Raw genomic sequence first — 25,402 nt, forward strand, 5'->3', positions numbered from 1 at the left:
CCCTTCCACCACACTTGGTATTATTCCTCAAAGCATAATTCCATTTTCTTTCACTAATGTCCAATATTGTTTCTTGCTTTCTGTTTTCCAGTTCTCCATCATTACCATTGCACTAAGCTGGTTCTTAACTTTTCTTCATATCCAAATTTCGAAGGATTTTGTTGCTCTTGCGTAGGTTTGCTAGATCTCCTTTCTACAGGTCTATAGGCCAACAAAATAAATCTACGAACTTAAGTATTAAATTAGTTATAATTAATTATCTATGTAATTTATGCTTATAATGCATATGTTGTACTTACTTATTAACGGTAGTGTCATTTCAGGTTATACTACGAGGTGGGGAGGCATGATAGTCCACCGATATAAGACGTGCAGTTTCTTTTTATTAGTATACAATTTATTAAAAACCATTGGTATCACAAACTCAGAGGGGTAATATTGTTCCACTCCTGCCCACCCATAATGACGCTTCCGTTCATTAATTAGTTCTTTAGGTTATATTTTTATTGCAACAAAAGATTAGGTTTAAATTCCTTTCATTGTTACGCCTGCATTTTTTAAGCATTAAGTGGCAACATTTCTCTTCTTGAAATATATAATAACGACACTTAAGACAAGGTTACTGTTGTACAGTATGGAGTACGTTTTTCGGGAAAGCAGATGCACCAAACCTGTTCCAAATGGTGTCATCCTACTTGCGACGTGCGACAGGAGCTGTTAACTGTCCTATGAGCGACCAATTCGATCTGTTAACTGGTCTATGAGTCACCGATTCGTTCATACTAAGATAATAGAAGATAAGGTCCCTTCTTCTTTAACTTATTTCACGCTACTGAGATTTAGAACCTAACAAAATGTACTATGAAAAATTTACGTTCCTAGAGGTCTCATTTCAAAAAAACATGTTGTATCCGAAGAAATTATTACACAAGTTACAAATCTCTCGCAGGCTTAACAGTTCATCTTCCTATAAGGGGTTATATCAGATTGCCATACGACAAGCTTATATGTATAAGTCAAAATACGGAGGGAAGGCGAATTAAGCAATTAGTATAGGTTTTTGGTAGCTTACACCAAGGGGGGCAGGTAATTTAAAGGGTTTGTTTATCTTTTGGATTGTTTACAGTGTACTGCATTGTAATTGGTGGGATTGGTTGGGAATAGATATTTAGATGTAAGGGATCTCAAAAACTGTCTTTTATGATTGAAATATTTTTCTAATTTTATTCATAGAGTCTTAGGAAATCTGAAAAGTAGATAATTGGCGAAACTGTTATACGTTTAATTTTTCTAAAATAAAATATATTGCTTTGGTTAGTGAGTAATTAGATGTGAACTAAATCAAGCACACAAAGCAGAGTTTTTGGAAAAATGGGATATTACAATTGCATTTTCAGTAATTAATTACATAGGAATATACTTTTCATGGAAATATCCCTATTGTCTTGTTAAGTTGTTCAATATGTTTTATGTCAATTCTAACTCAAAATTAGGATAAAGTTTTATTTGCAATCACAGTAGAGGGGAAAATATATTTGACGAACAGCACTACTGGCACGTACATTTTTTATAGCAAGGTTGGTCGGACGCTAATAACGCCAGAGGTAAACATATTTTACAAGAGGGAATCATATCATCTTTCATCGTCTCAATGTAAATGAATCGGTCGCTCACAGAACAGATAACAGTTCCTGTCGCTAATAGGACTGTCGCTTCTTGGACTAATTCGTTCCAAATAATGCAGTAAATTCTCGCTATACCAGTTAGTAATGCACATGCTAGACAAGTGTTTAGCGTAATGAAAGCACAAAAGGGTTCTGAAAAATAAGACTCTTCCTGATGCAGTGAGAAGCTCCAAAATATATTAATAATAAGGTAGGTGTCTACAATCACTAATGTTTCGTATTATTTTAATTTAGTTTTGATCAAGGTACAGTTTTGGGTGGTAATAATTATAGTGTTGGTATTTGTGACTGCTACACGTTATAATGGTAATTACATATAGAAACCTTCAGTTTTAAATTCATGTTCCCAATTACTCAAATGACGCTGGTGCCCGCGTTTGCCTTCAGTACAATTTCGCAACCCTACTTTGGCGTGGTGTTATTATTATTGTAGTCTTTTTTTTTGTGAAGGTCTGTGCTCCATTTGCCATCACACCGTGAGTTGAATGCGAATGGAGATAAGGCGAATGTCAGTTGTTGGTGTGGGTATATCCAACATACTACCTGGTTATGATAGTTTAGTTACACCGTGAACCTGCATAAGGACAGAGTGAACATGGGACCTCCACAGAGCGTCATAAGGGCGTGTATCCTATGAGTTCAAACTGGGATCAAACTCCACTGCAGCGGGGCGGAAGATATGCCAGGCCTTTGGAGAGGGTGTCGTGACTACGCAGACAGTACAGCGGTGGTTTAACAAGTTTAAGGACGGTGACGAAACACTCGAAGACGCACCACGCGCCGGAAGACCAACACATGTATAAAATGAACGTCTTCAGGCAGTAATTGAGGCGAACAGTGACTAAACTTGTGAGAAACTGAGGCTACAATTCAGTGTGAGTGGAGAAACCATTCAGCAATACCTGCATCAACTTGGGAAGCACTACAAGTTGGGTCGATGGGTCCCACATAATTTGACTCCAGGGCAGAAGGCAACGCGAGTAAACACCTGTTTTTCTTTGCTGTCTCGTCTGAGGAAAGAGACATTTCTGGACAGGGTGTTGACATGTAATGAGAAGTGGGTCCTGTACGAAGCTCCACGGCGCCGTTACTATTGATTAGCATCCCATTAACCAATTTCAGGCGAAACCAACACTGCACCAGAAGAAGGTCCCCTTATGTGTTTGGTGGACTGCTCGCGGCATTGTGCATCGGGAACTGCTACCAGCTGATCAGAGCATGAATGCAACTGTGTAGTAAGCAGTTGAGCCGTGTTCAAGAAAAAGCTCAAAACTCTGGAGCCAGCACTTCTGAATCGCAAAGGGGTCCTCCTGTTACAGGACAACTCTAAACCCCACGTGGCTAGGATGACCCGGGACACCATTCTACGCTTTGGATAGGAACTACTTACTATTGCACCTGCCATACTCCCCAGATAGTGTACCGTCCGATTATCGCTTGTTCCATTCCTTGGACAGTCACCTTAGAGGGTGCCAGTTCAAATCCCTAATAGAGGTGCAGAATGCACTTGATACCTCCTTCGCTTCACGGCCCACCAAGTTCTACTACTATGGAATCCGTGACCTTCCAGAACGCAGTGTTGCCAGGTCTTCTGATTTTCCAGGAGATTTCCTGGTTTTTCAAGTCATCTCCTGGTCTACTGATTTTTATTTAAAAAATGTTAAAAACTCCTGGTTTTCCGCATCACCCAAAAGCTCTTAGAAAATGTAGACTTTAGAAACCAAAAGGAGTTCTTATCTACAGATGAAGTGTACTTTGCAGCAAAAGTTTCCATATCCATTGCATCAAGAAATCTCCCAAATGATTGACTACAAAATTTTAAACTTAGGTGACTTGAATTATATATTGAAGCAGTACATCAAATTCAAGAGAGATACGAGCCCATCCCTGGCTAAGAGGTTAGCGTACATGACTGGCGCGGAAGGCCCGGGTTGGATTCCCGGTAGGAACTTATGTGGTTCGGATTCCACGTTAATCAGTTTGTCCACATCTCACATAGCATCGCTGTTGAACGGGATGTTAAACTCAACTCAAGAAAGATATACGCTTCATGATCCCGCTATAAAACATTTAGAGATGATTAACCCATCAAATGAGATAAAGAAATCGGCACAATCAATTGCTCCTCTCTAGCTGACTTTCCTAATGTTATAGAATAGAGTAAATTGCAACAAGTAGTCACAGAAGGCGGTTATTGCGAAACACAGATTTGAATTAGGTTTCTGTTCAAGATTTTTGGATGCTTGTCAGAAGCGTCATTTCAGATTTTGCCTAGGGGTATAAGACCCTTTGATATAAGTAAAATTTTGTACTTTTCATTGATTCACTACTATTCTATTGATAAAATCAATATAAATCTCCAACTCAGGGAGGACAATTGCCTTATCAACGCCTCTGATGCTTGTTACTGAAAAAAAGGAAGATAGCCTAACCAGTTAATATTTCCTAATTTATCCACATTTGTTATGTCTTTGCTCTGCCTTCCTGAAGTGTCACTGTAGAAAAAGTGTTTTCAACTGTAAATTTGATGAAGACGAAACAGACAGACTTGACACCCAAACTTTACAAGGATTGCTATACAAAAAAGGCTCACTTTTAGCAATTCATGCTAGTATTTCCTGTGAATCTCTCTCTGACCAGCAGGGTCAATATTAACATGTACGCAGATAAAGATGATTAGCCTTTTATTGGTAAGTATAATCATTGATGGGTTCACTGTTTGCCTTGTAAAAAAAAAAAAAAAAAAAAAAAAAACTAATTAACATCATTAGATAGTAAGTTGCATCTCCTGGATTTTGGATAAGAATTTTCCTGCTTTTTCGAAAAATTGGTTGGCAACACTGCCAGAACGTTGGCAGAGGGTCGTCGATGCAGATGGGAACTATTTTTGGTCTTCCAGGTACGTCTTAGGTGACATATCGATGTTCGAAGGTGGTGGGTGAACAAGCGAAAGAAATTTCTTCGTTATCTTCTACTTCTTATAGTACAATAGTTCCACACGAAACGGTTGGCAAATATTTTATTTTCCTATTCAGACGAAAAAAAAAAAAAAAACTTTCCTTTCCCCAAAATTCCTATCGCGCACTTCAAATCCTTATTTTTATTTATGTATTTATTTATTTTGATCTCGTACATTCACTACAAGTACTACGTATGTATGCACTGAGAACCAGTCACTAGTTCTAGTACTTCCTTCAGAATTCTTAATACAATTTCCTTTATTCCAACCAGGATTCAGTTCATTTTAAATTTAACTGGTATGGAATCAAACTTAATAGTATTTCTATGTCTGTTGGACCTTTCGTTTTGACTCATTTATATGGACATACTCTGACTCTATTTATTCTATAGATATCTCTGCAAGCTCCTTATTCACAGCATTGATTCAAGGCTCATTCGTGCACACAAAAATCCGTGACTCCTGCTCTCTTCGGATCTACAGAACGGTGTAGAGTTTGCTTTTAATATAGTCACCAATAGATGAAAATAATAAAAATGGTTCGTGACATACCCCCACAAACATTCTCCTTCCACCTCCCATCCCCCCCCCCCAAATATCTTCCTCTTGTATTCTTATTCAACGATTTTGATCTTCAATACCCCACCTATCACTTATACAGCCTGGATTAATTTTTATTCCTTTCTTTCCTTTGTCTGTATACACAATAGTTTTTATACAAATTTTAATATCTACCTGATTCGAATATCTCTACTTTTTGTCCCCCAACTCCTGCTAATGAACATAATACAGAACAATTTGTATGTTACGCTGAAGTGTTAAAAGTAATGAAAAGAAGAAACAAACATATACTCTCAATACTGACACACACCAACAAAACGATCAGGGTTTTTGAATGATATTTTTGACTCGCACAGAGGACATCCGATATTATGATTAGATGGAGTTGTGCACTATACAGTGCCAGCAGCGTAATTTCAGATTTTGCTTCGGGAAGGGGGGGGGGGGCTAAATGTCAGTCGCTTTCCACGCTTTTCATTGATATTATTATCTTATGGATTAAAATACATACAAATGTCACATTCAAATGTATCCCTCTAGAGCCCCAAATGACGCCCTCGTACTGTGGATGAAAAAGTATCCTTCTTACAAATAGAACAAAACTTTTAATAGAAAAGCAAATATATATATTTTTTTTTCTAACAAGAAGCAATGGCTTTATTACCGTCATGAGATGAAGTGCATCATACTGCTTCCTTATATCCAGTTGCGTGCCACAGTCGTTATACAGCAATGAAGAGAATAAAAGATTCTGTTTGATATCAGCAACAACACACAGCTGAACCTTGTTTCACGAGGCATAATTCCCCATGTTTACACACAATGGACTGATCCAGTGCATTCATTGCTCAATCGTAGATACAAGAGTGAAACAGAATACACATAGCAAAAGACAGAGAAAGAAAGAAAAAGAGGTGATGAAGGAAGAGAAATGAATTTTATAGTCTTACACCCCGGCTATTTGGAAGCGATCGCAAAGCGCATTTATTGCTCCTGCGTTTGCTTGAAATACGCTGACCATGTATTTAAATCTGAGCGGCTAAACATGAACGCGAAAGCAATAAAATCGCTGAAAAAACGCCGGCTCGAGCGTATTTGGTGCAGGTCGGAACAATAGACCGCCTGCTGTTTAAAAGATTTCAAAAGGAATGACAGAAAGGAAAGACGTGTTGCCAGGCAAGGGGATTGTAGCAAGAAACAGCTGCTTGGAAGACTCTTTGTGCAGAGATTGGAACTCTGCTATTATAATGTATGTGTGTGTATAACAAAAGAAAATTCACAAAAATAGAAGGAAATTCAGAAAAAATAGCTAATCACAGAAAAATCTATGTAACACAATAGGGTGATTTCTTGTGATACACTTGATTGACAGTTTGCTGGTGCCATGGTAATCTATAAGCAAAATATTTGGCTTTAGGCAAAAGATGAAACAACGAAATAACTTGAATTTGAGCCCCTATCTCAGAAGCTCGAACTCCACCCCCAAACAGATAACCACAAGTGTAATCACAAAGAGAAATTTTCAGTTGTGTTTGAAAACGTGTACTGTGTACATCTCCAATATGGTTAGTGTGTTTAACACAGAGGCGTTTATAATTGAAATACAAAATAGGCCATGCCTATATGATTTAAGAGATCCGAACTATATGAATCGAGACTTAAAAATAAAAATGTGGAGAGAAGTGGCTGCGATATTTGTTCCAGACTGGGAGGGAATGGAACGGAATTCTCAGAATGAAGAAGGTAAGAATATTCTTATTTTATGATTTCATTTAATACTGTTAAGTAGAGCTACATCGAGCCAAATTGTATGTTCACTATGAATAATAATAATAATAATAATAATAATAATAATAATAATAATAATAATAATAATAATAATAATAAATTGTTAAAGTTGTGCCAACTTCCAATATACCTAATATATCCGAAAGGGCCAGGGCCGGCTATGCGGCATTTTATGGGGTGGATATGTTAGATGATGGAACAATTGCCCTTAGATGGTCTAAGCCATAGATGTGTGCACAGGAGAAAAGCGGAAAATGCCACCTCTAATAGTTTGGTACTTAGGTATATCGAAAATGTTTTAAACAGCAAAGACCATAAGTTTAAATTGGGATTCAATACATCTTATTCTCTTTCCAGTCTTTGAAATGACCGAAAAACTACGTTGCCAAATTATTTCGAAATTTAGTTTTGTAAGACAAACACACAATGTTTCAGTTTCCAGACATTTCTTTCCATGCAGCTTAGAAATATTCCTGGGAAAGGTATGTTTATTTTATTTTCTTTATTTATTTTAACTGCAACTGCTCGTGTTTTATCAACTTTGTTCTGAAACTGAAAATAAGGTGCTAAAATTGGTAGAGAGTAGGGATTTCAGAATAAGCCTAAATCATGAGAAAAAAAAAGATTAAACCAGAGAATTGGTTAAAAATATAATGATGTAAATTTTATACTTTGTGGCTTGGAATTTAGCGGTCCTCTCAGCACCGAAGTTATACAAGATGTAAACCTACAGTTTAAGGTGGAATCTAAACTATCTTTATGCGCTGAAACTTTTCAATGATCTCCCACAGGATTCGAAACCGGAACCCTATTCTCCAAAGGCACGTGCATAGCTAGTAAAGTATAAAGTAGTGTAAATGTTGGAATTTATTGATTGGGGTCTAATATTTGTTTTCGATACAGAGGATATCTTAAACAAAATTCCTCTTGCTCCGTCTCTTTCGACTATACCAGAGAGGCTACATCAGACGTGAACTACAGCTCAACGTGGGACCCTAACCACATAACCTCCTGCCTAGAATCGAATCCAGGTCTACCACGCCAAAGACACGTACGCTTACCGCTTAGTCACGAAGGAGCTCCATATATTGATGGAAACGAGACCGAGACTAATACGATGTTTTTCGACTCGAGACGAGACCGAGAGTGTATTGAGTTTCATCTCGTCTCTATACCATTCCTAACATACATACACATCCTTTTTATACAGATACACAGATTAATATAGATGTAGGAATAAATTGAAAAAGCGACAATCTAACACCAACTGAATTGTTTTCCAAGTTTGATTAAGATAAAATAAGCTGTTTTGGTCGTTTACTTTGTCTGTACTTAGTTCAACAAAGAGTAAAAAATAACCATGACAAAGTTTCCTATATGTTAATACTATGCTGATAAATTTACCGATGACGAAATTACTGTAAAAAATTTCTGGCAACGAAATTACCTACATGCTAATATTTTGGTGACGAAATTACCTAAGTTCGGCAAATTGCCCAGAATGGAGGTGGCAAATTGTCCGCTTTAAGTAAATTTGGTGCAAATTGTTCGGTGTCAAATTGACATACATAATGGGCCTTGTATCCACTTAATTTCGAAACCATACGCACAATGATCACTATGATCGCGCTAAATTCGGTCAACGTAACTCAAACCACTTTGCAAAACGAAGATGAAGAAGTGCATTCTGTAATATTTGTAATGTTATATGTATCCACTTGACGAATGTTTGATATTTGATGCTGTGATTTCGTTGTTCAAACATCTTTGGAAATATAAATGTTTTTATCATTGTTTTTTGGGTGGTGTTTGAGACTGACATTTATTTTTGTTGTTTTAGTAACAAATTCCATGCCCCCCCCTTTCTTTTAAAGATTAAGATCATAGAGTAAGGAAACTTCTTGTCCTTCCCAGGTAGGAAATTTATAATACTAACAACTAATGAAACTGTGCGTTCATAGAAAAGTCGAGCAAAATCTGTATTATTTTAATTGTAGGTTTGATAAATCCCAAAAAGAGTAGCACTTAAGAGTGTTGAATATCGACACCATCACGGTTTCTCAGAACTTTAATTTATATGAGGAAACATTCTATTTATTCTTTGAAATAAACGAGAATTTTAACAAGTTTATTTTATGGTACTGATTTATTCTTTTGAGATCTTTAAATGTATTCTATGCAAAATTTAACTACTATATTATGTAAAATTAATATTTATAAAAAAAAAAAAAAACGAAAGCAATATTACATTAATGTTAGAGTATTAATATAAGAATTATAATTCTTCCGTGAAAGAAAACACACACACGCTTCCTTTCATTAAAGTCCATTTTCGAAAGCTACTCTGAAACGATGGCGTGTCGTTTGCTAGAACTCGATTTTGGTGTAGTTTGTCTCAATAATTTTATTGCGGTTATATCAGTTCCTGACGAAATAGCTAAATGTTGCTAGGCACTCAGGTCCGGAACCAGAGGGGAGCTAGGGTCCCCTAAACTTTTTGGGCCCCTCCAGACCTCGATATAAAATGCGATTTTGTAATTATTAATACCAAAAAAAAAAAAAAAAACGAAATTTAGATATTTGTAAGAGAATTTATAATGACTTGGGCCCCCCAAACCTATATGGCTAGTTTCGGGCCAGCAGGCACTTATATTCATACTGATTTCTTGCGAATAAGTGGTTGCGCATACCCAAGCCATTCTGAATTATGCTACCGACGAGTTCCAAAGAAATGCCCAGAATCTCTGACACAAGTTTTGCTGAGAAGGTAAAAACTGAGAAAGCGGGGTGCAGCCAGACCTCAGACTATAATAAGTATATCATGAGTTTACCATACAGTTTAAAAACTATATAAATAATAGCTTAATTTTTTTTTTCACTCAAAAACTGGGGTGGTCTAGGGCTCCGGCCTCGGGCTATATCCACCACTGGCTGAAATGCTGCAATTTTCAAGAATAATGTCACAAATTGCATCCATGATTTCGGGAAGAGTCATTGCTTTTAATCATCCTGAATGTAAAGCATAATTTGTTGAGAAATCGCCACGTTTATACTAAGCCACTTACTTCTTCACCACTGTATATAACGGAGGGGTGTCCTGTGGTGTTTCACTGATTTCCTAATTAATTTACTTCGGTGACTTTCCTTGGTGGAACAAAAATGTTATAACAGTTAGGATCTGAATATTCGTGAAATTATCTGTTTGGGTACACATAACCACTTCAGAGGCCTGAGAAACAAGAATTTCATTATTAATATGAAAATTTGTATTTCTACACACAGAGATATGTTTTTTTAAACTACGATTTCATTTTTCTACCTAGTACCTACACTCCTTCTGGATTGGACTAGGACATTTTCAGCAGCTCCTCGTAAATTCTCTCTCTCTCTTTCTCTCTCTCTCTCTCTCTCTCTCTCTCTCTCTCTCTCTCTCTCTCTATATATATATATATATATATATATATATATATATATATATGTGTGTATGTATAGCGAGAGAGAGAGAGAGAGATACGTGGCATATAGTACTAGACGAATGTGTTACTTGAAGCATACGCGAAAGTAATTCAATTTATGTTTAGGCTTCAAAAGTTCCATTGAAAAATATTTCATGTGCAGACGTTACTTATTTGTTAGTCACAAATTTTACTTGGAATAAGTTTAATTTGTAACCATGTAGGTCTAACATAAAAACAGCAACGAAATACACAATGTAATGTAACATAAGTCAAAAGTAATAAATGTCATTTTTGGTATGGCAAATAGCCGCCCCCCGAAAATGTATCTGCCCCTCCTTTGCTCCCCTAAGAACTTAAAGGTGGCGTCGTCACTGACACACACACACAACAGTAGCAACTTTAACTGCAGAGATGAGTGACGTGGAAATTTTGTTGTAGATGATTTGACATCGTTATTTATATCTTCTTCCAATAAGCTGAGATTCATGCATCATTGCCGGGAGGATGAATCACTCACCCTTTTGTTATTTTCCTTTCACATGACCTTGGAAGATATTCTAAACCGAGAACAATGAAGTATTTAAAGGTCCTGAGTCTATTTATATTAGAAACTTGAAATTCCACTAAGCAAAGTTGTTGGACAAAATATCAATTTGGTCGTTCCTTTAAAAATATGCATTTATATGCAATAACGACATAAACATGCGCTAACCTCCGAAATATGCAAATATATGCACTATAAAACTCTGCTCTTTTACCCCAAAACACCTGAAACGAATTTCTGTTTAAAGAGCACATCAGTATCACATTAGGAAAAAAAAAAATGCAAATATGCTAAAATCCGAAGTCTACACACAACTTCTTGACTCAAAGTGGTGTTATGACAAATATTTTATATATTCACAAACATCTTACTTGAGATTTCATTTTCTTTAATTGGTGTGTTTTAACAAAATACAGGCTATAATCAACGCACGCTTTCAAATTTTCTATTCTTAAATTCGAATTAAATCAAGAAATGTTCATATTTAATGTCTTCTAGCAGGATAATACAGTATAAACTAGCTTGCTTTGCATTAAAATCTATGGAGAAAGTTTGTATAAAAATTCTGATAGAATTTAACTCAAATTTCATAATTTTTGTATACTCGGGACAATATGAGGTACCTGTGTGCAAAATTTCAACTCTCTATCTTACTGTTAAAGGCCCTAAACAATATGATCGATGAGTCAGTGTATAGATGAATGACCTGCAAACAGACAGATTTCGGAGGGCCACAACTCGAATGTGGTTCAAACTACAAATATGAAAATTTGCACAGGTGCAAATATCTGTTATATCTCCATTACTGGAATAGGTTTTCATATCTTTAACATCTGACTTTTTATGGACCCTCTAAATCACCAATTTCGCGATAAACTTTTGTTCGTGTATATCATGCTCGACAATCCTCGACATTTCGCGTGACGTAAAACACATTTCCCACTTTGTTCACGTTTCAGGTGTTTCGGAGCATGCATTCGTCGGATCTTCGAATTGTCGTCACGTCCCCGACAGACCTCATTCAAGCGAGATATTACACATGTAAAGTGTACTCTGTGTGTGCCACATGCAGACCCTGCGTATAACTTCAATGACTTCCCTTGAAAGACATTAATGATTTGCTGCTCTTTGTACCTACTTTCTTAATATTAATTAAATGTGATTAATTATTATTTGAATATTCGTTACTATTGAAATGTCTTCAAATTTTCACTCCCTTTATTTCTGTTTACCACCACACCATAAATTACACGTTTTCAAAGTGCTCATAAAACAGATATATCATTATCTTACACCGCTACCACTATACGCCACTACTTAATAGCTGAAAAGTGGAAAAATTAAAAAAAAAAGTATGAGAGAGAGGAAAAAAAAGCACTTAAACATACGTCCTGATTTCATTACGTGTAAGCACTTAGAAATTGTGCAGATTTTATGATCAACAATATTTAAACGAAAATAAACAAGTAAGATTACATTTATTTAATTATACATAAGAAGAAAACATTAAAATACAATTTAGGCATTTACAGTTACTCTTCGCTCTGAAACATAGTCAATCACATATGTACGTAATTAGCCGTAAACTTTGATAAGAACCAGCCAGGAGCGGATTAAGGCTTTTGGGGCCCTGGAGCAAACTATTTCAAAGGGACCCTATGTTGCAAATAATTCCAGTGCATACATTTTCTTTATTGCCTTCCACAGCCTCATAAGCTGTGCTCGAATATTTTAATGTGCTAGAAGTTTACAAAAATTAGTTTAATTACTTTCATTATCAACAGTTAAATGCTCATGCACTGCAGTGTAACACACAACTGCCAAATACAAGCCAAATGGTCAACACAACAAAGTAAGTATCGTGAAGACGCTGGTGGAAGAAGACTTAATTCCAGCGATAATGCGAACGTAGGGACCGGGAAAAAATTGCATATGTCTGAGGCCTATAATATAAGTTGATTTTAATATTAAAAAGAGGGATTTAGGGGGGGCGGAGCCTGGGCTCCATTGGCTCCGCCCTTAATCCGCTCCTGCAGCCAACAACATCAGATTTGTGTAAGTCACAAATAAAGGTATTTTAAGGGTAGAGAAAAAGAACATACTAAACCCACCTTTGGTGATTTTTGATATATTAGTGCGAAATAATAGCTTAAAGAAGGCACTTTCCAATTACCAGTATATACTCATACTGGCAAAAACGCTACTCATAGACATTTTACAAGCTATTAAAGGAACCACCTCCAATGGAAAAGAATATGGAAAATAATAGGTTTTCTTCAATTTTAAAACCGCCCTCGTGAACAGTTTACAAAATGTGACTTACCATGTTCTTTCCCGATAGCCTTCATTGGTTTTCTCGTTATACTACCCCATAAAATATCATATGCCAGGCATTCAAAATCACTATTCGATTTGAAGCCCATTCAAACCATCTTGTACTGCCACTCAACATCACCAGCAGGACTAACAAAATAGTCAGCGAAGTATTCTCTTACCCCTTTTGCTTGCAATGGAATTCCTCCTGTCCCTTGAACAGGAATGTCTTCCATAGGACATGATAGTATATCTTCAAATTTGTATCCATCTCGTACTCGCACAAAATTGTGTAACACGCACGCAGCTAAGACAAGGCATTCGACGAATTCTGGTTCCAAATATATAGCAGAATGGAAAAGTCGCCATTTGTTTGCAAAAATGCCGAAAGCACATTCCACAAATCGACGAGCCCGACACAGGCGGTAATTGAAAATTCGTTGTTTTTGACTGTTCAGACTCTGTCGAGAATATGGTCGTAGAACATGTTCAGACATTGCAAATGCTTCGTCTCCTACAATGACGAACGGCATTGCTACACCCCTGGGACAGTTAGGCAACGGTTGGTTTGGAGGTAAATTTAAAGACCCAGAACGTATGGATTTCTGCAAAGTTGACTTATTGAAAATATTTGCATCAGACGATGTACCATAGCTACCTACATCAACAAAAGTAAAGCAGTAATTTGCATCGGCTAAAGCCATCAGTACTATTGAATCATACTGTTTATAATTCTTGTATTTTGAAGCACCACCAGCAGGTTTCACTATACGAATATGTTTACCGTCCAATGCCCCCACACAGTTAGGAAAGTTGCTTCGTTCTTCAAATAGTCGTGCTATATTAAGCCAACCATCAGTATCTGGGATTGGCATGAATTGATCCTTCATTGTTGACCATATGACATCACATGTCTCCCGTATGATGTCTGAAACTGTCTTCCTTCCTATTCTGTACTGCATTGCCAGAGATCTAAAGGGAATACCCGTTGCAAGAAACCTGCAAAAAAGAAAAAAAAATGTAGGCTATACATATATATATTGTACACTACCGCTCAAATGTTTTCGCACATCCCTGATTTTTGTAAACACTAACTACAATCGCATTATTTTGGTACGAGAACCTTACCGCCTTGCATCAGATGTACTCTGCCTAAAGCGTTGAATTTGATAAAAGTTGAATTGAGGTCTGAGAGGTATTAAACCTAGGCAGATGATATATCAAGTTATAATTCTTAAAATTTAAACCAAAAAAAGACAATTTGATATAGATGTTGCATAGTATTAAAAAAATTGAAGATGAGGCAAAATATTAGTTCACACTAGGAAACCCAACTAGGGATGGGCACGAGCGAGTTCGAGCAGTTGTCTTTGAAACTCGACTCGACTCGAAACAGACATCTTTGAGCTCGACTCGAGAACTCTTATCGAAAAATTTCCTCTGAATCGACTCGAATTTCGAGTCGAGTTGAGACAAAACGAGGCAATTCGAGCTTAACTCTGTGTGTAGTTCCAAGTACTCTCTTCAAGTATCCTACATAGACAATATAATTATTAATGATACTACTACTACTAAAACTTTATTATTATTATTATTATTATTATTATTATTATTATTATTATTATTATTATTATTATCAGTGGCGTATTTAGGGTAGGCTTCCGGGCTTAAGCCTCCCCCCCCCCCCCCGAAATCTTACTTACTATAGTAAAGTATATGAACTATCTTGCTGAATTTTCACATTTTCAGGGAAAGCCCCCCCCCGAAAGTTAGCAAAGCCCCCTCCGAAACAAAATCGTAAATACGCCACTGAATATTATTATTATTATAAAACTGTGTATAACCATGAAAGGTGAGCGGTTTGTATCTAAATACTGAAAACTAGCTGACTATCAATCTCAGTCGTCGAGAAGTCTTCATGAGGAAAGGCCATTGGTCACGAGGTTCTGGGTTTGAGTTCCGTAGGAGCAAGTATTCGGGCTCGAGCGAAAAATTGTTAAAATTTATAGGACGCCGGCCAAACATGCTCAAAATTTCTCGGCCTGGCTTTAGGGTTGCCAACGCTCGAGCGGCTCGACTCATAGCTCATTCACTATCGAGCCGAACCGAGAAATGACCCGAGGCAACAGCTCACCCAACCAAGCCAGGTTAAGCCATCGACTCAGTCGAGCTGAGTCGAATCGAGCCGATGGACTCATTTCAACGGAACTGGCTCGAACCAATGGCGCATCCCAATCGAACCGGCTCGAGCCATCGGCTTAATCGAGAAGAGTCGATGGCTTGTCGCAACGGAGCCAATGGCTCATTCCAATCGAGCCGGCTCGAGCAGTTCGTGCAGTTGAACCAAGCCGAACCGGTTGATATCACTATCCGGGTTGGGTTTCTGCTTAGGCTCAAAAATTTGACCATGCAAGTCTCAGCCTTAATGGTAAGAACTACATACTTATATTGGTGCTTACGACATTTGAGACTGTCTGGTTATAAAAATCTATTGTCGTCTCGTTATCGAGACGAGACGAGACACACTAAAAGTACCGCACAAGATGCACTAAAAGCACAAGACGAGATTAACCCCTGTCGTGAGCAACACTAAAAGTATTCCACATTACTTCTTGCACTTCTCATGGCTTTCACTTTCCAGTCTAATCAGGCCATGATTTCAAAACAAGTTAAAACGAGTTGAACGAGCGAGCCATTTATCAAACTTGACCTTAAAACGGTGACTCGACTCGGAACTTGACTTGAGAAAATTACCTTTGACTCGACTCGGAACTCGTGCCCATCCCTAAACTCAACGTTCGGTAAACATACATATAAAAGAAAGATAAAACAAATCTTGATCGAGATCACAAAGGATACATACTTATAACATTAGGGAATTGTCAGAGTTGTCATATTGAATAAGCTGAAAACAACTGGTGTACCCTAAAATATGTTTCGCCTAACCAATGTATATAGCATTACATAAAATTAAATAAATGAAAGAGTCGGTTGCAAATAAAGAAACAAAATCTTAAAGGATAGGCCGTTACACACTTTTGAAATTTGTTTCAATTCATGTTATAAGCTGGTAAAAATGTGTTTGAAAAAAAGTGTACATTTTTCTTTTCTTTTAACCCTTTTAGGATTTATGGCATATTTATATACCATGGCGTAGTATCGTCTTTGACCGCTTATTTAGGTTCTATAACAGGTATTTAAGCGCTTTTTCTTTTTATTGGGCAAGTCAAGGATAAACCAAAGAACAGCCCAGATGAGTTTTGGAACCGGATGGTCAACTAGGTGGCGTAAGTGGGGGCGGAGGGGCGTGACTTCTTTTTTTAGAGGTCAAATTTCAAAAATTTTTCACGCCTTTAGTTTTCAAAATATCATATAGGAACTTTGTATACCGATTGTGTGTACCTTTGGGTATTTTTCAATTTTTTTTAGATACCTACATGAAATCGGGGCCGGGCCCGAGGGGCACAAGTGTTCCTAGGGGGTGATTTTTTCAGAAAAAAATCCGGTGTTTCCCGATTTTTCCGGTTCAGGTGTATAATACAGACATATGAGTGGTATCATTGGAAAGGACTCGGTACACTGAAAAAATGGTGTTTGAGCCATGACTTAAGGTCAAATAGTAATGATGCTGTACATTTTTAAGTATATATATATATACTTAAAAAATGTACAGCATCATTACTATTTGACCTTAAGTCATGGCTCAAACACCATATATATATATATGGCTGAATTTACTGGGTACAAAGGTGCACGTGCATCCCCCTTCATTGTAAATATACACTACCTAAAGTGAGAAGCTAACAGTGAAAATTCCGCCGAAAAAACCTGCTGCCATATTTCCGTTTCGGATTAAAACAATTAGAGAAGTTTTGCAAAATCAATAAATTAAGTCAGTTTTCTAAAAGAAAAGAGAACAAGGTTCAACGAACCCACTTAGCATTTCTGGGGCATATCCTAATTACCACATCACAGATACCTAAAGGGATTAAAAAAAAATCCAATTCAATTCAAATGTACTGGTAGTTGTTGGTGCACCCGTCATCGGATCCGCCCCTGTATATTATATATATATATATATATATATATATATATAATGTGTATGTGTGTGTGAAAAATGGGTCACCTTCAGACTTTTAAAAATTTCTACCGACCGTAGTTTTCAAGATACAAGATTGAAATTTTACACACGTATTATTTACACAACAATGTATTTTTTTTTAAATTAAATCCCTACGTGAACCCAGGCCCGGGCCAGAGGGGGAAATATCGATTTTTTTCGAAAAATTTCCCGGTTTTCCCGTTTCTGATGTATAATACGGACTAGCGAGTACTACCGTTGGAAAGTATGATCTATCGTGGAAAAAAAAAAAAAAGCTGTATGAACCATGATCCTACGATAAATAGTAAGGACGTAGTAGCTGTTTTAGTGAAAGTCTAAAATTTACCTCAAAAAGTGGAAATCCTAAAAGGGTTAAGACGGGCGGGAGTAATAGGAAGGGAAGGAAGCATTTGCCATTTTTCTTTTGCCAATTTCTCATAAACACAAGGACATAATAAAATTAACTTACCACGAACGTAGACAATATTGTTCTAAACTAATAGGAAGGGAGGCAAATTTCTCTCTCCCTATTACTCCCGCAGCGCCTTTTAAACTTTTTCTACAATTTTTGCCCAAACCATGGTATTCATTTCTGAATGGGGACGCGTCTCTAATATAAAGGTTCGTTAATATATCTAGTTGCATGAACTCACTGACATAAAATAACGGGCAATGCGATTGACATAGAAAGCTGATAGAGTGACCGCAAAATTAGCGTATTTCGTGGAACTCGTATTTTCAACCAAAATATGTACTGGTTGAAAGATTTTTACAAAATAATACTCTCAAGTAAAATTTCAAGATGACCATATGTTTCATTTAAGAAAATGAAAGATCAAAGTTGACGAAATTGTGCTGTATAATATGTTTCTATTGACTTGAAGAATCTAATCTCGGGTATGAAAGAAAATAAACAAGTGTAACTTATTTCATTTTTAAGCCTAGATCACGTGGAGTACCGAAAACAATCAGTGACATAAGAAAATGTACAAACGTTGTTAGAAACACCTCTTAAATATTATACTGAATACATTGTGCTTAAAATTTACGTTTAAATCAAGTGAATATGCATTTAATTTGTTTATTTATCTGTTTATAGTGAAACAGCTCCAGAAAAGATGGAAGTCTCTGCGGGATGCGTTCAAACGGGAATTAAATGCACAGAAAACGCAGCCAAGTGGAAGTGGAGGCAAGAAAAGAAAGTATGCTTTTTTCAATGAACTTCTGTTTTTATCGGACACAATGACAGAGAGGAAGACAAGAACCAATTTAAATTTGAATATTGAAGAAGGTAGTGACTCACGTGATGACGCGCAGAACCAAACAAGATGCCTGAATGCACCGGATAATGAAAATGGATCACGCGGGAAAAAACGAAAAGCGGGCTCGTTTGAAGATAAAATAATCGAGTACCTGCAAGAAGCCAAAAAAAGGGACTGTGATGATGTGAATGGTGATAAGGGGTTCGCCTTATCACTAGTACCTATGCTGAGAAAGCTACCTGACCACATTAATCTAAGTGTTCGGTCTCAAATTCTAGATGTAATCAAGCAGGCATTAATTTCTTCCAGCCAAACCCAACATACATATCCATCCAACCCTTCGTATGTTCCTGCATCGTTTTCTCATTACCCCCAGCCTCCTCAGTACCAATTCAGCAACATCCAGAATTATCCTAGTACCAGCCAAGAAGTAGTATCTGGACGAAATGCTTACCCTCCTCTTCCTCCTCCACCTCCTTTTCCCCCCATATGGCCTTCAACGTCTGCTCCAAGACGCCAAAACACAATACCGCGTTCACCGGAATCCTGCCCGAGTTCAACGGATGAATCGATCGATGTAACTCAATTAGTGTAATTGTATACGAGTATATGTAACCTGAAATAATCTTTGTCCTTTTTATTAACTAGTGCATTATAAATATATCTTTAGGCAACATTGACAATTATATAAGTGAATATTCAGAAATATATTGATTCTATTTTTTAAAGTTTTTTTCTTTCTTTCGTAACATCTTAAATTAACCTACTATAAGTAAAATTTTAAATACGTATTAAATTTCTTAACGATAAGTGCTTACAGTTATAATCTGTTATCAAATAGATCGGATTGAACTGTATGAAAATTTGAGAAAATGATAAGTGAAAAGGGAGGCAGGGTCTTTTCTTATTCTTTCCTAGCCCTTTGTAAAAATAGTTAGAAAGTAATCATTTCTGAAGTGGCGTAGCATGAAATATTATTATTATTATTATTATTATTATTATTATTATTATTATTATTATTATTATTATTATTATTATCTATTCTACATAGACAATATAATTATCAATGATACTACTACTACTAAAACTTTATTATTATTATTATTATTATTAGGTCTATTATTATTATTACTAAGAATTAGTCCTTCTTTTGGCTTCTGGTGCTTGGGGTCCCGGGTTCGATCCCAGCCCCCACCAAGTGAACTTTGTGGTGGACAAACACCGTGTACGTGGGTTCTCCCGTTTCCTCCCACTTTCTTCATTCCACCATTTCATTCATTACTCATCATCACCGTCTCCTTTAGCATAACCGTGGGACGTAAAACTCAAAGATTTCATTTCATTTTTTTCCCCTTCTTTTGGCTATATTCTTATATTGAAGATTAAAGAAAATGGTTTTACTTACCTTAGCGACAATGCAAGCCTTTCTTCTGCTGGTATAGCTGCTCCCATGTTGGAGTCTTGTTTCGTTATTCCATCTTTAACGTACCGCAGCAATTCATCAAATGTAGTACACGACATGCGGAAATATTCGAAAAATTTCTTGTCTTCTCTTCTTAACATATTATACAATGTATGAAATTCGCCGTGCAGTAGTCTTTGTCTATTAATGGGGTGCACTTTAAATCGGCGTTTTCCTCTGCGTCTTTTTTTCTTTACATAAGAAGAAACTGCAGCTAATACCAATACTTCTTCGATAACATTCATATCTTCTCACAAGAAACCAACTGAACAGGTCATTCTCATTCTGCACTTCTGGCGCGGGAAATGAAAAGAAAAGGCCTGGAAACCCTGACTGGCTCATAGTATGATTTACAACTCTGGTGAAACTAAAATTACCGTGTAGCCACTTAGGCCGCATTCGCTGTGGGGGGTAACGCTTGCTCGACTAGCCTAGTCCTTAAAGACTTTTGCAAAGTGTACGGAACTGGGACAAATAGAAGTCTGATTAACTATAAATGAAGTTTATCAAATTGTCAATACTTACCTGCGCTATATTTACCATCAGCTTTAAATTTATCAATACATTGGACTCTGACCATCAAATCTTCTTTTCCTCACTGTGGAGTAATAAGTCTATGCTGCGAGAGATGGCACTGTAGTTCATCGTTTAGAGTACAACATTTTTAGATAATTACTATACATTAGTGATTTGTATCGTCTTCGAGATACTCTTCATGCCATAGACAATATTTCCATTTGTGGAAAGTCTGAAATTTGCAGGGTTTTTTTTTTTTTGGGGGGGGGGGTTGATTAGAACTTTGCGTTCCTTTTAAGCATTGAGCCTATATGAGACGTTGACTTAGAGTTTGAGGTGGAACCATAAGCACTGTAGTGTGTGCAAATTTCACGTTTCCCCTACTAGGAATAATCCAGGATTCCATGTACCAGAGGCGAGCACGTTTAAAACTAGACCAGCGGATAGGGCTCTTGTCATCAGTTCGGTTATAACACTACATTTTTTTATATCAAATATATCATTAATAATTTATATATCAATCAATAACAGTTTTAACATTCTCTTTACATTTAGAATTAATCGCAGGGGGCTAAATTGAATAAATAAGCATCATGGTCTAATTTGGTAATCGATTTTTAACGTACTCTACACCATCACACGGAAGTTAACATACTGATCTCCATTTATTTTACTACAGTCTACTAACAAATGCTCACTCTATTGGCTCGAAGTTTAAGCAGTCTTCTATTACAACATCTACGAACATGATATTCATGGATCCATCTCTCTGGTTTAGTGCGTGAGCCTTTGGTGCACGTGGTCCTGGGTTCGATTCTCAATGAGAAAACAGAAAAATGTGAATGGCCTACTACAGTGGTTCTGATTCCTCCCTAAACTGAAAGTCCACGTTTCATATAATTTGATATTAAAAAGGGATGCTAAACTTACTTCAACGAACAGCCAATAATATTCAATCTGAAATAAATCACACCACGGAAAAGTTACGTGACCGTTCAGGGAATTACATTGTAATGTCTGTAATATATTCTTTGTTATTATTATTATTATTATTATTATTATTATTATTATTATTATTATTATTATTATTATATTACCATCATCGGTCATTTATCGGAAATTTGGAGTCTCCTTGAACAATGATTCTCCGCTATGATCGCTAAAGACAATATGAGCCTATATGAGACGTTGACTTAGAGTTTGAGGTGGAACCATAAGCACTGTAGTGTGTGCAAATTTCACAGTTCCCCTACTAGGAATAATCCAGGATTCATGTACCAGAGGCGAGCATGTTTAAAACTAGACCAGCGGATAGGGCTCTCGTCATCAGTTCGGTTAACACACTACATCGGATATTCCTTTTAACTATATCCTGCTCTTCTTTCTTAAATTTTCAGTTTTGGTTCCATTTAGCTATTTTTCTCTATCCTTATTTACATCCACGTTCGAACGCTTCCAAAAGTAATCAATCCTAGGTCTGCCAGATTATTTTAGAGAGAGAAAAGGAAGATCCTATGACTTTTAGGGGAAGAAAAAAAGAACGGAAGATGAAGATATCCTAATATTCAGAATTCACATATTATTATTAAGTATTCTGCCTTTCGGCAGGTCCTGGGACTAAAGAGATTTCTTTTTTAATTTTAGATTTAGGCCTGGAAATGTTTCTTCCACGTCTTTCGATCCTCAGCTTCCTCTTTTAACTCCCAATATTTTCTTCTGTTTCTCAAATCGTCGATCAGTTGCGTTCTTCATCTTCCGATTCCTCACTTTCCTTCCATCTTTCCTTCTATGGCGGTATGAAGAAGACAATTTCTTTGCAAGATGTGTCCAATCCAATTGGCCTTCCTACGAAGGATGCTGGCTAGAAGTGTCCTCTTCCCTCCTATCCGTTTTAAAACATCTTCGTTTGTTGTTCTCTCTGTCCATTTTATCTTCTCAATCTTCCTCCAGCACCACATTTCGAAGCTCTCTAAATATTTCTTCTCTAACTTCCGTAATGTCCAAGTCTGAACCATTCAGTCCAATGCTTCATATATAGCACTTGACCAACTTCTTCCTTGGTCCAATATTACGCCTGCTGGTTAAGAGTGACCTTTTATTGTTGAATGCTTCTTTAGCCATGGCAATTCTTGACCTGATCTCGTTGGTGCAGTAAGCGTCTTTCGTCAAAATACATCCTAGGTACTTGAAATTATCGACCTCTTCAAGTTCTCTTTGTTCTACCCTGACCTGTAAGGGCGTGTTTCCACGGAATATTCTCATGAATTTCGATTTTTCGATATTAATTTCCATTCCATATAGTTTTCCAGTGTCAACTATTTTGTCAATCATCTCTTGTAGTCCTTCTTCGGTTCTAACAATAATAACCGTATCATCTGCATACCTAATCTTTTTACATATTATTATTATTATTTACATTGTACATTTACAGTGATCTGACTCCCAATCTTAAAATCTCCAATAACTAACTAGTTCGTACAGTGGCGTATTTACGATTTTGTATCGGGGGGGAAGGGCTTTGCTAACTTTATTCCTCAAAATGTGAAAATTCTGCAAGATATTTCATTGCTCAGAGATTTGTATTTTTAGTGTAAGTTATTTAAGATAGCAAAGCTAGTATGTACCGTTTTAAATAACTTACACTATTTGCTATTTTAAATAACTTACACTAAAAATACAAATAGCTCAGCAAAGCAACGTTTATTTAAAAACTAGCAGCGTTCACCCCGCTTCGCTGCGGTCACCCCGGAACGCAATAAACTTTGTTACTTAGATAATTTTTACTTTTTCGCTTTCAAGTGATATGATAAAAACCATAGAAGATTGCAGTAAATCTTAACATTATATCGCCTGTCATTTATGTTAACCCGCCCCGCTTCGCTGCGGTCATCCCGGTGCTGGCATATTGTAAAAGTGTCTGTAAAAATAAGCAAATCAATTAAAAAATTTTAAACAGAAGATTCAAGCTATTTTCCGCTCTATATCGCCTGTCATTTATGTTAACCCGCCGAGTGACACGGTCATGCGGGTTGCATATAAATACGTTTATTTTTACCTATGATGAACTAATAACAAAGGATTTGTACGTTATGGACACCTGAATGGTCAATTATCTCAAGACACTGGTAATTAAAAATTAAAGTGATATGATAAAAACCATCTAGGGTCCAAATCCTAATAACCCCCCAAAAATGAAAGAAATTGGTTCAGCCGTATTAGCGTGATGAGCGGACAAAAAATTGTACGTTCTCTTTTATATATATAGATAATAAATGTGTGATAGTTTCACCAAGTAACTAAACTTATTGGCTTCATCAGGCACTCCAATTCCTATTAATGCATCCTTCATTAAACGTTCACTGTAAATGTTGAATAATTGGGAGCAACATATTACATTCTTCCTTTTCCGATCTCCACACTACTGGTTTCTCCGTCATTCAAGCGCAACTTCACTCGTTGCCCTATGTACGGGTTGCGAATGAGTCGTCGATCTCTCCAGCTGCCCCCAAATTTCTTAGTCAAATTGACCGGGTCAAAAGCTTTTTGACAGACGAGAAGCACAAACACAATTCTTCCTTTACGTCCAGAAATCGCTCTGACAAAATTCTGATCAATCCAATACTATATCAGGTGCCCTTTCCTGTCCGGAATCCAAACTGATCTTTCTCCAACATCTCTTCTGTCTTACTTCCCAACCGCCTGCTCAGTGTGCGCACAATAATCTTTCTAGTGTGGGAAATACAGCTAATGATTCTGTGATTGCTGCACTTCTTTGTTTTCTTTTCTTGGATAATGCTATTACTGTACATCAAGAAAATATTTTGGCCATTATCCACTCAGGTAGATCTTGTTAATAAATGAATGAGATCTTGTTAATGTTCATTGCATTGTCTTCTAATTCCTTGAGCAAATATTCTTATATAATATTCTGTCGTCTGAAGTGACCTTCCTCCTTTGCATGTCCTTGATGGTTTGTACCACTTCACTTTTCAATATACTGAGTCCTTTTTCTTCATCATCCACCCCTTCCTCTGCTTCGATCGTATTATCTTTGGAGCAATTCTTCCCAAATTCTAAGAATTCTTTGATGGTCAGTGACTACATGACCTTGTTAATCTTCGATTCCGAACGTGCGTATACTTTTGTTAGCTTTCCCTCCTAATTCTTGTGCTATCTGATACATTAGACAATATCTGCCGCGCCGTTGAAGTTTCATTATTTCTTCACATATCTATTACATGTATTTTCTTTGGCTTTGTCCATCTCTCTTCTCAGCCTTATTCAGTCTTCTGTATTCTTTGATATCCGTGGTTTTCACTGTTCTGCGTTCCTTCATCTTCTTAAGTATCACTTCAGTTATCCACGCCTTTCTCGGTGCTCTTTCCATCCTGCCAATGTTATTGCGGAGTGTGTCAAGTAGAATCTGTTTAACTTTTCCCAACTATTTTCTATATTGCCTATCATATCGCCCACCGCACAAATTTTTCTTCAGTCTCTTCTTTCACATCACTGTTCATACTTCTTAGTCGCTCTACTAAGTTCCATTTTCGACTACTTCTCCCATTTTTCTTGATTGACTAACCAGGTTTGCATTTCCGCCACAAGGAGATTGTGATCCGAATCAATATCTGGTCCCAGTAGTGCCTTCACGTCTCGTACACTATTCCTGAAACGTTGCTTGACAAGAATGTAATCGATTTGGTAGCGTTTCTTATCTCCTGGACTCTTCCACATGTACAGCTTAGTCTTTCT

General features: G+C 36.9%; 2 protein-coding genes across 4 annotated transcripts in view; one reads left to right on the plus strand and one right to left on the minus strand.

Moving 5' to 3' along the window:
* The window catches only part of LOC145685135 (uncharacterized), a 263,787-nt gene that overhangs the window by 107,898 nt on the left and 130,487 nt on the right, over positions 1–25,402 (minus strand). The window lies entirely within an intron of this gene.
* On the plus strand, positions 6,210–19,453 carry LOC145685162 (uncharacterized). Its single transcript, XM_081757515.1, has 2 exons — positions 6,210–6,948; positions 18,510–19,453. The coding sequence occupies exons 1-2, from the start codon at positions 6,630–6,632 to the stop codon at positions 19,265–19,267; spliced, it is 1,077 nt and encodes a 358-aa protein (XP_081613641.1). The 5' UTR covers positions 6,210–6,629; the 3' UTR covers positions 19,268–19,453.

This window comes from Thermobia domestica, chromosome 1 (assembly GCF_964235325.1).
Source record: "Thermobia domestica chromosome 1, izTheDome1.hap1.1, whole genome shotgun sequence".
Classification (NCBI taxonomy): Eukaryota; Metazoa; Arthropoda; class Insecta; order Zygentoma; family Lepismatidae; genus Thermobia; species Thermobia domestica.

Excerpts from the sequence above, each read along its gene's own strand:
- LOC145685162 (XM_081757515.1), top strand. The coding sequence starts at position 6,630 with ATGAAACAACGAAATAACTTGAATTTGAGCCCCTATCTCAGAAGCTCG. Across the intron at positions 6,949-18,509 it reads GAATTCTCAGAATGAAGAAG|TGAAACAGCTCCAGAAAAGA; the intron begins GTAAGAATATTC and ends ATCTGTTTATAG.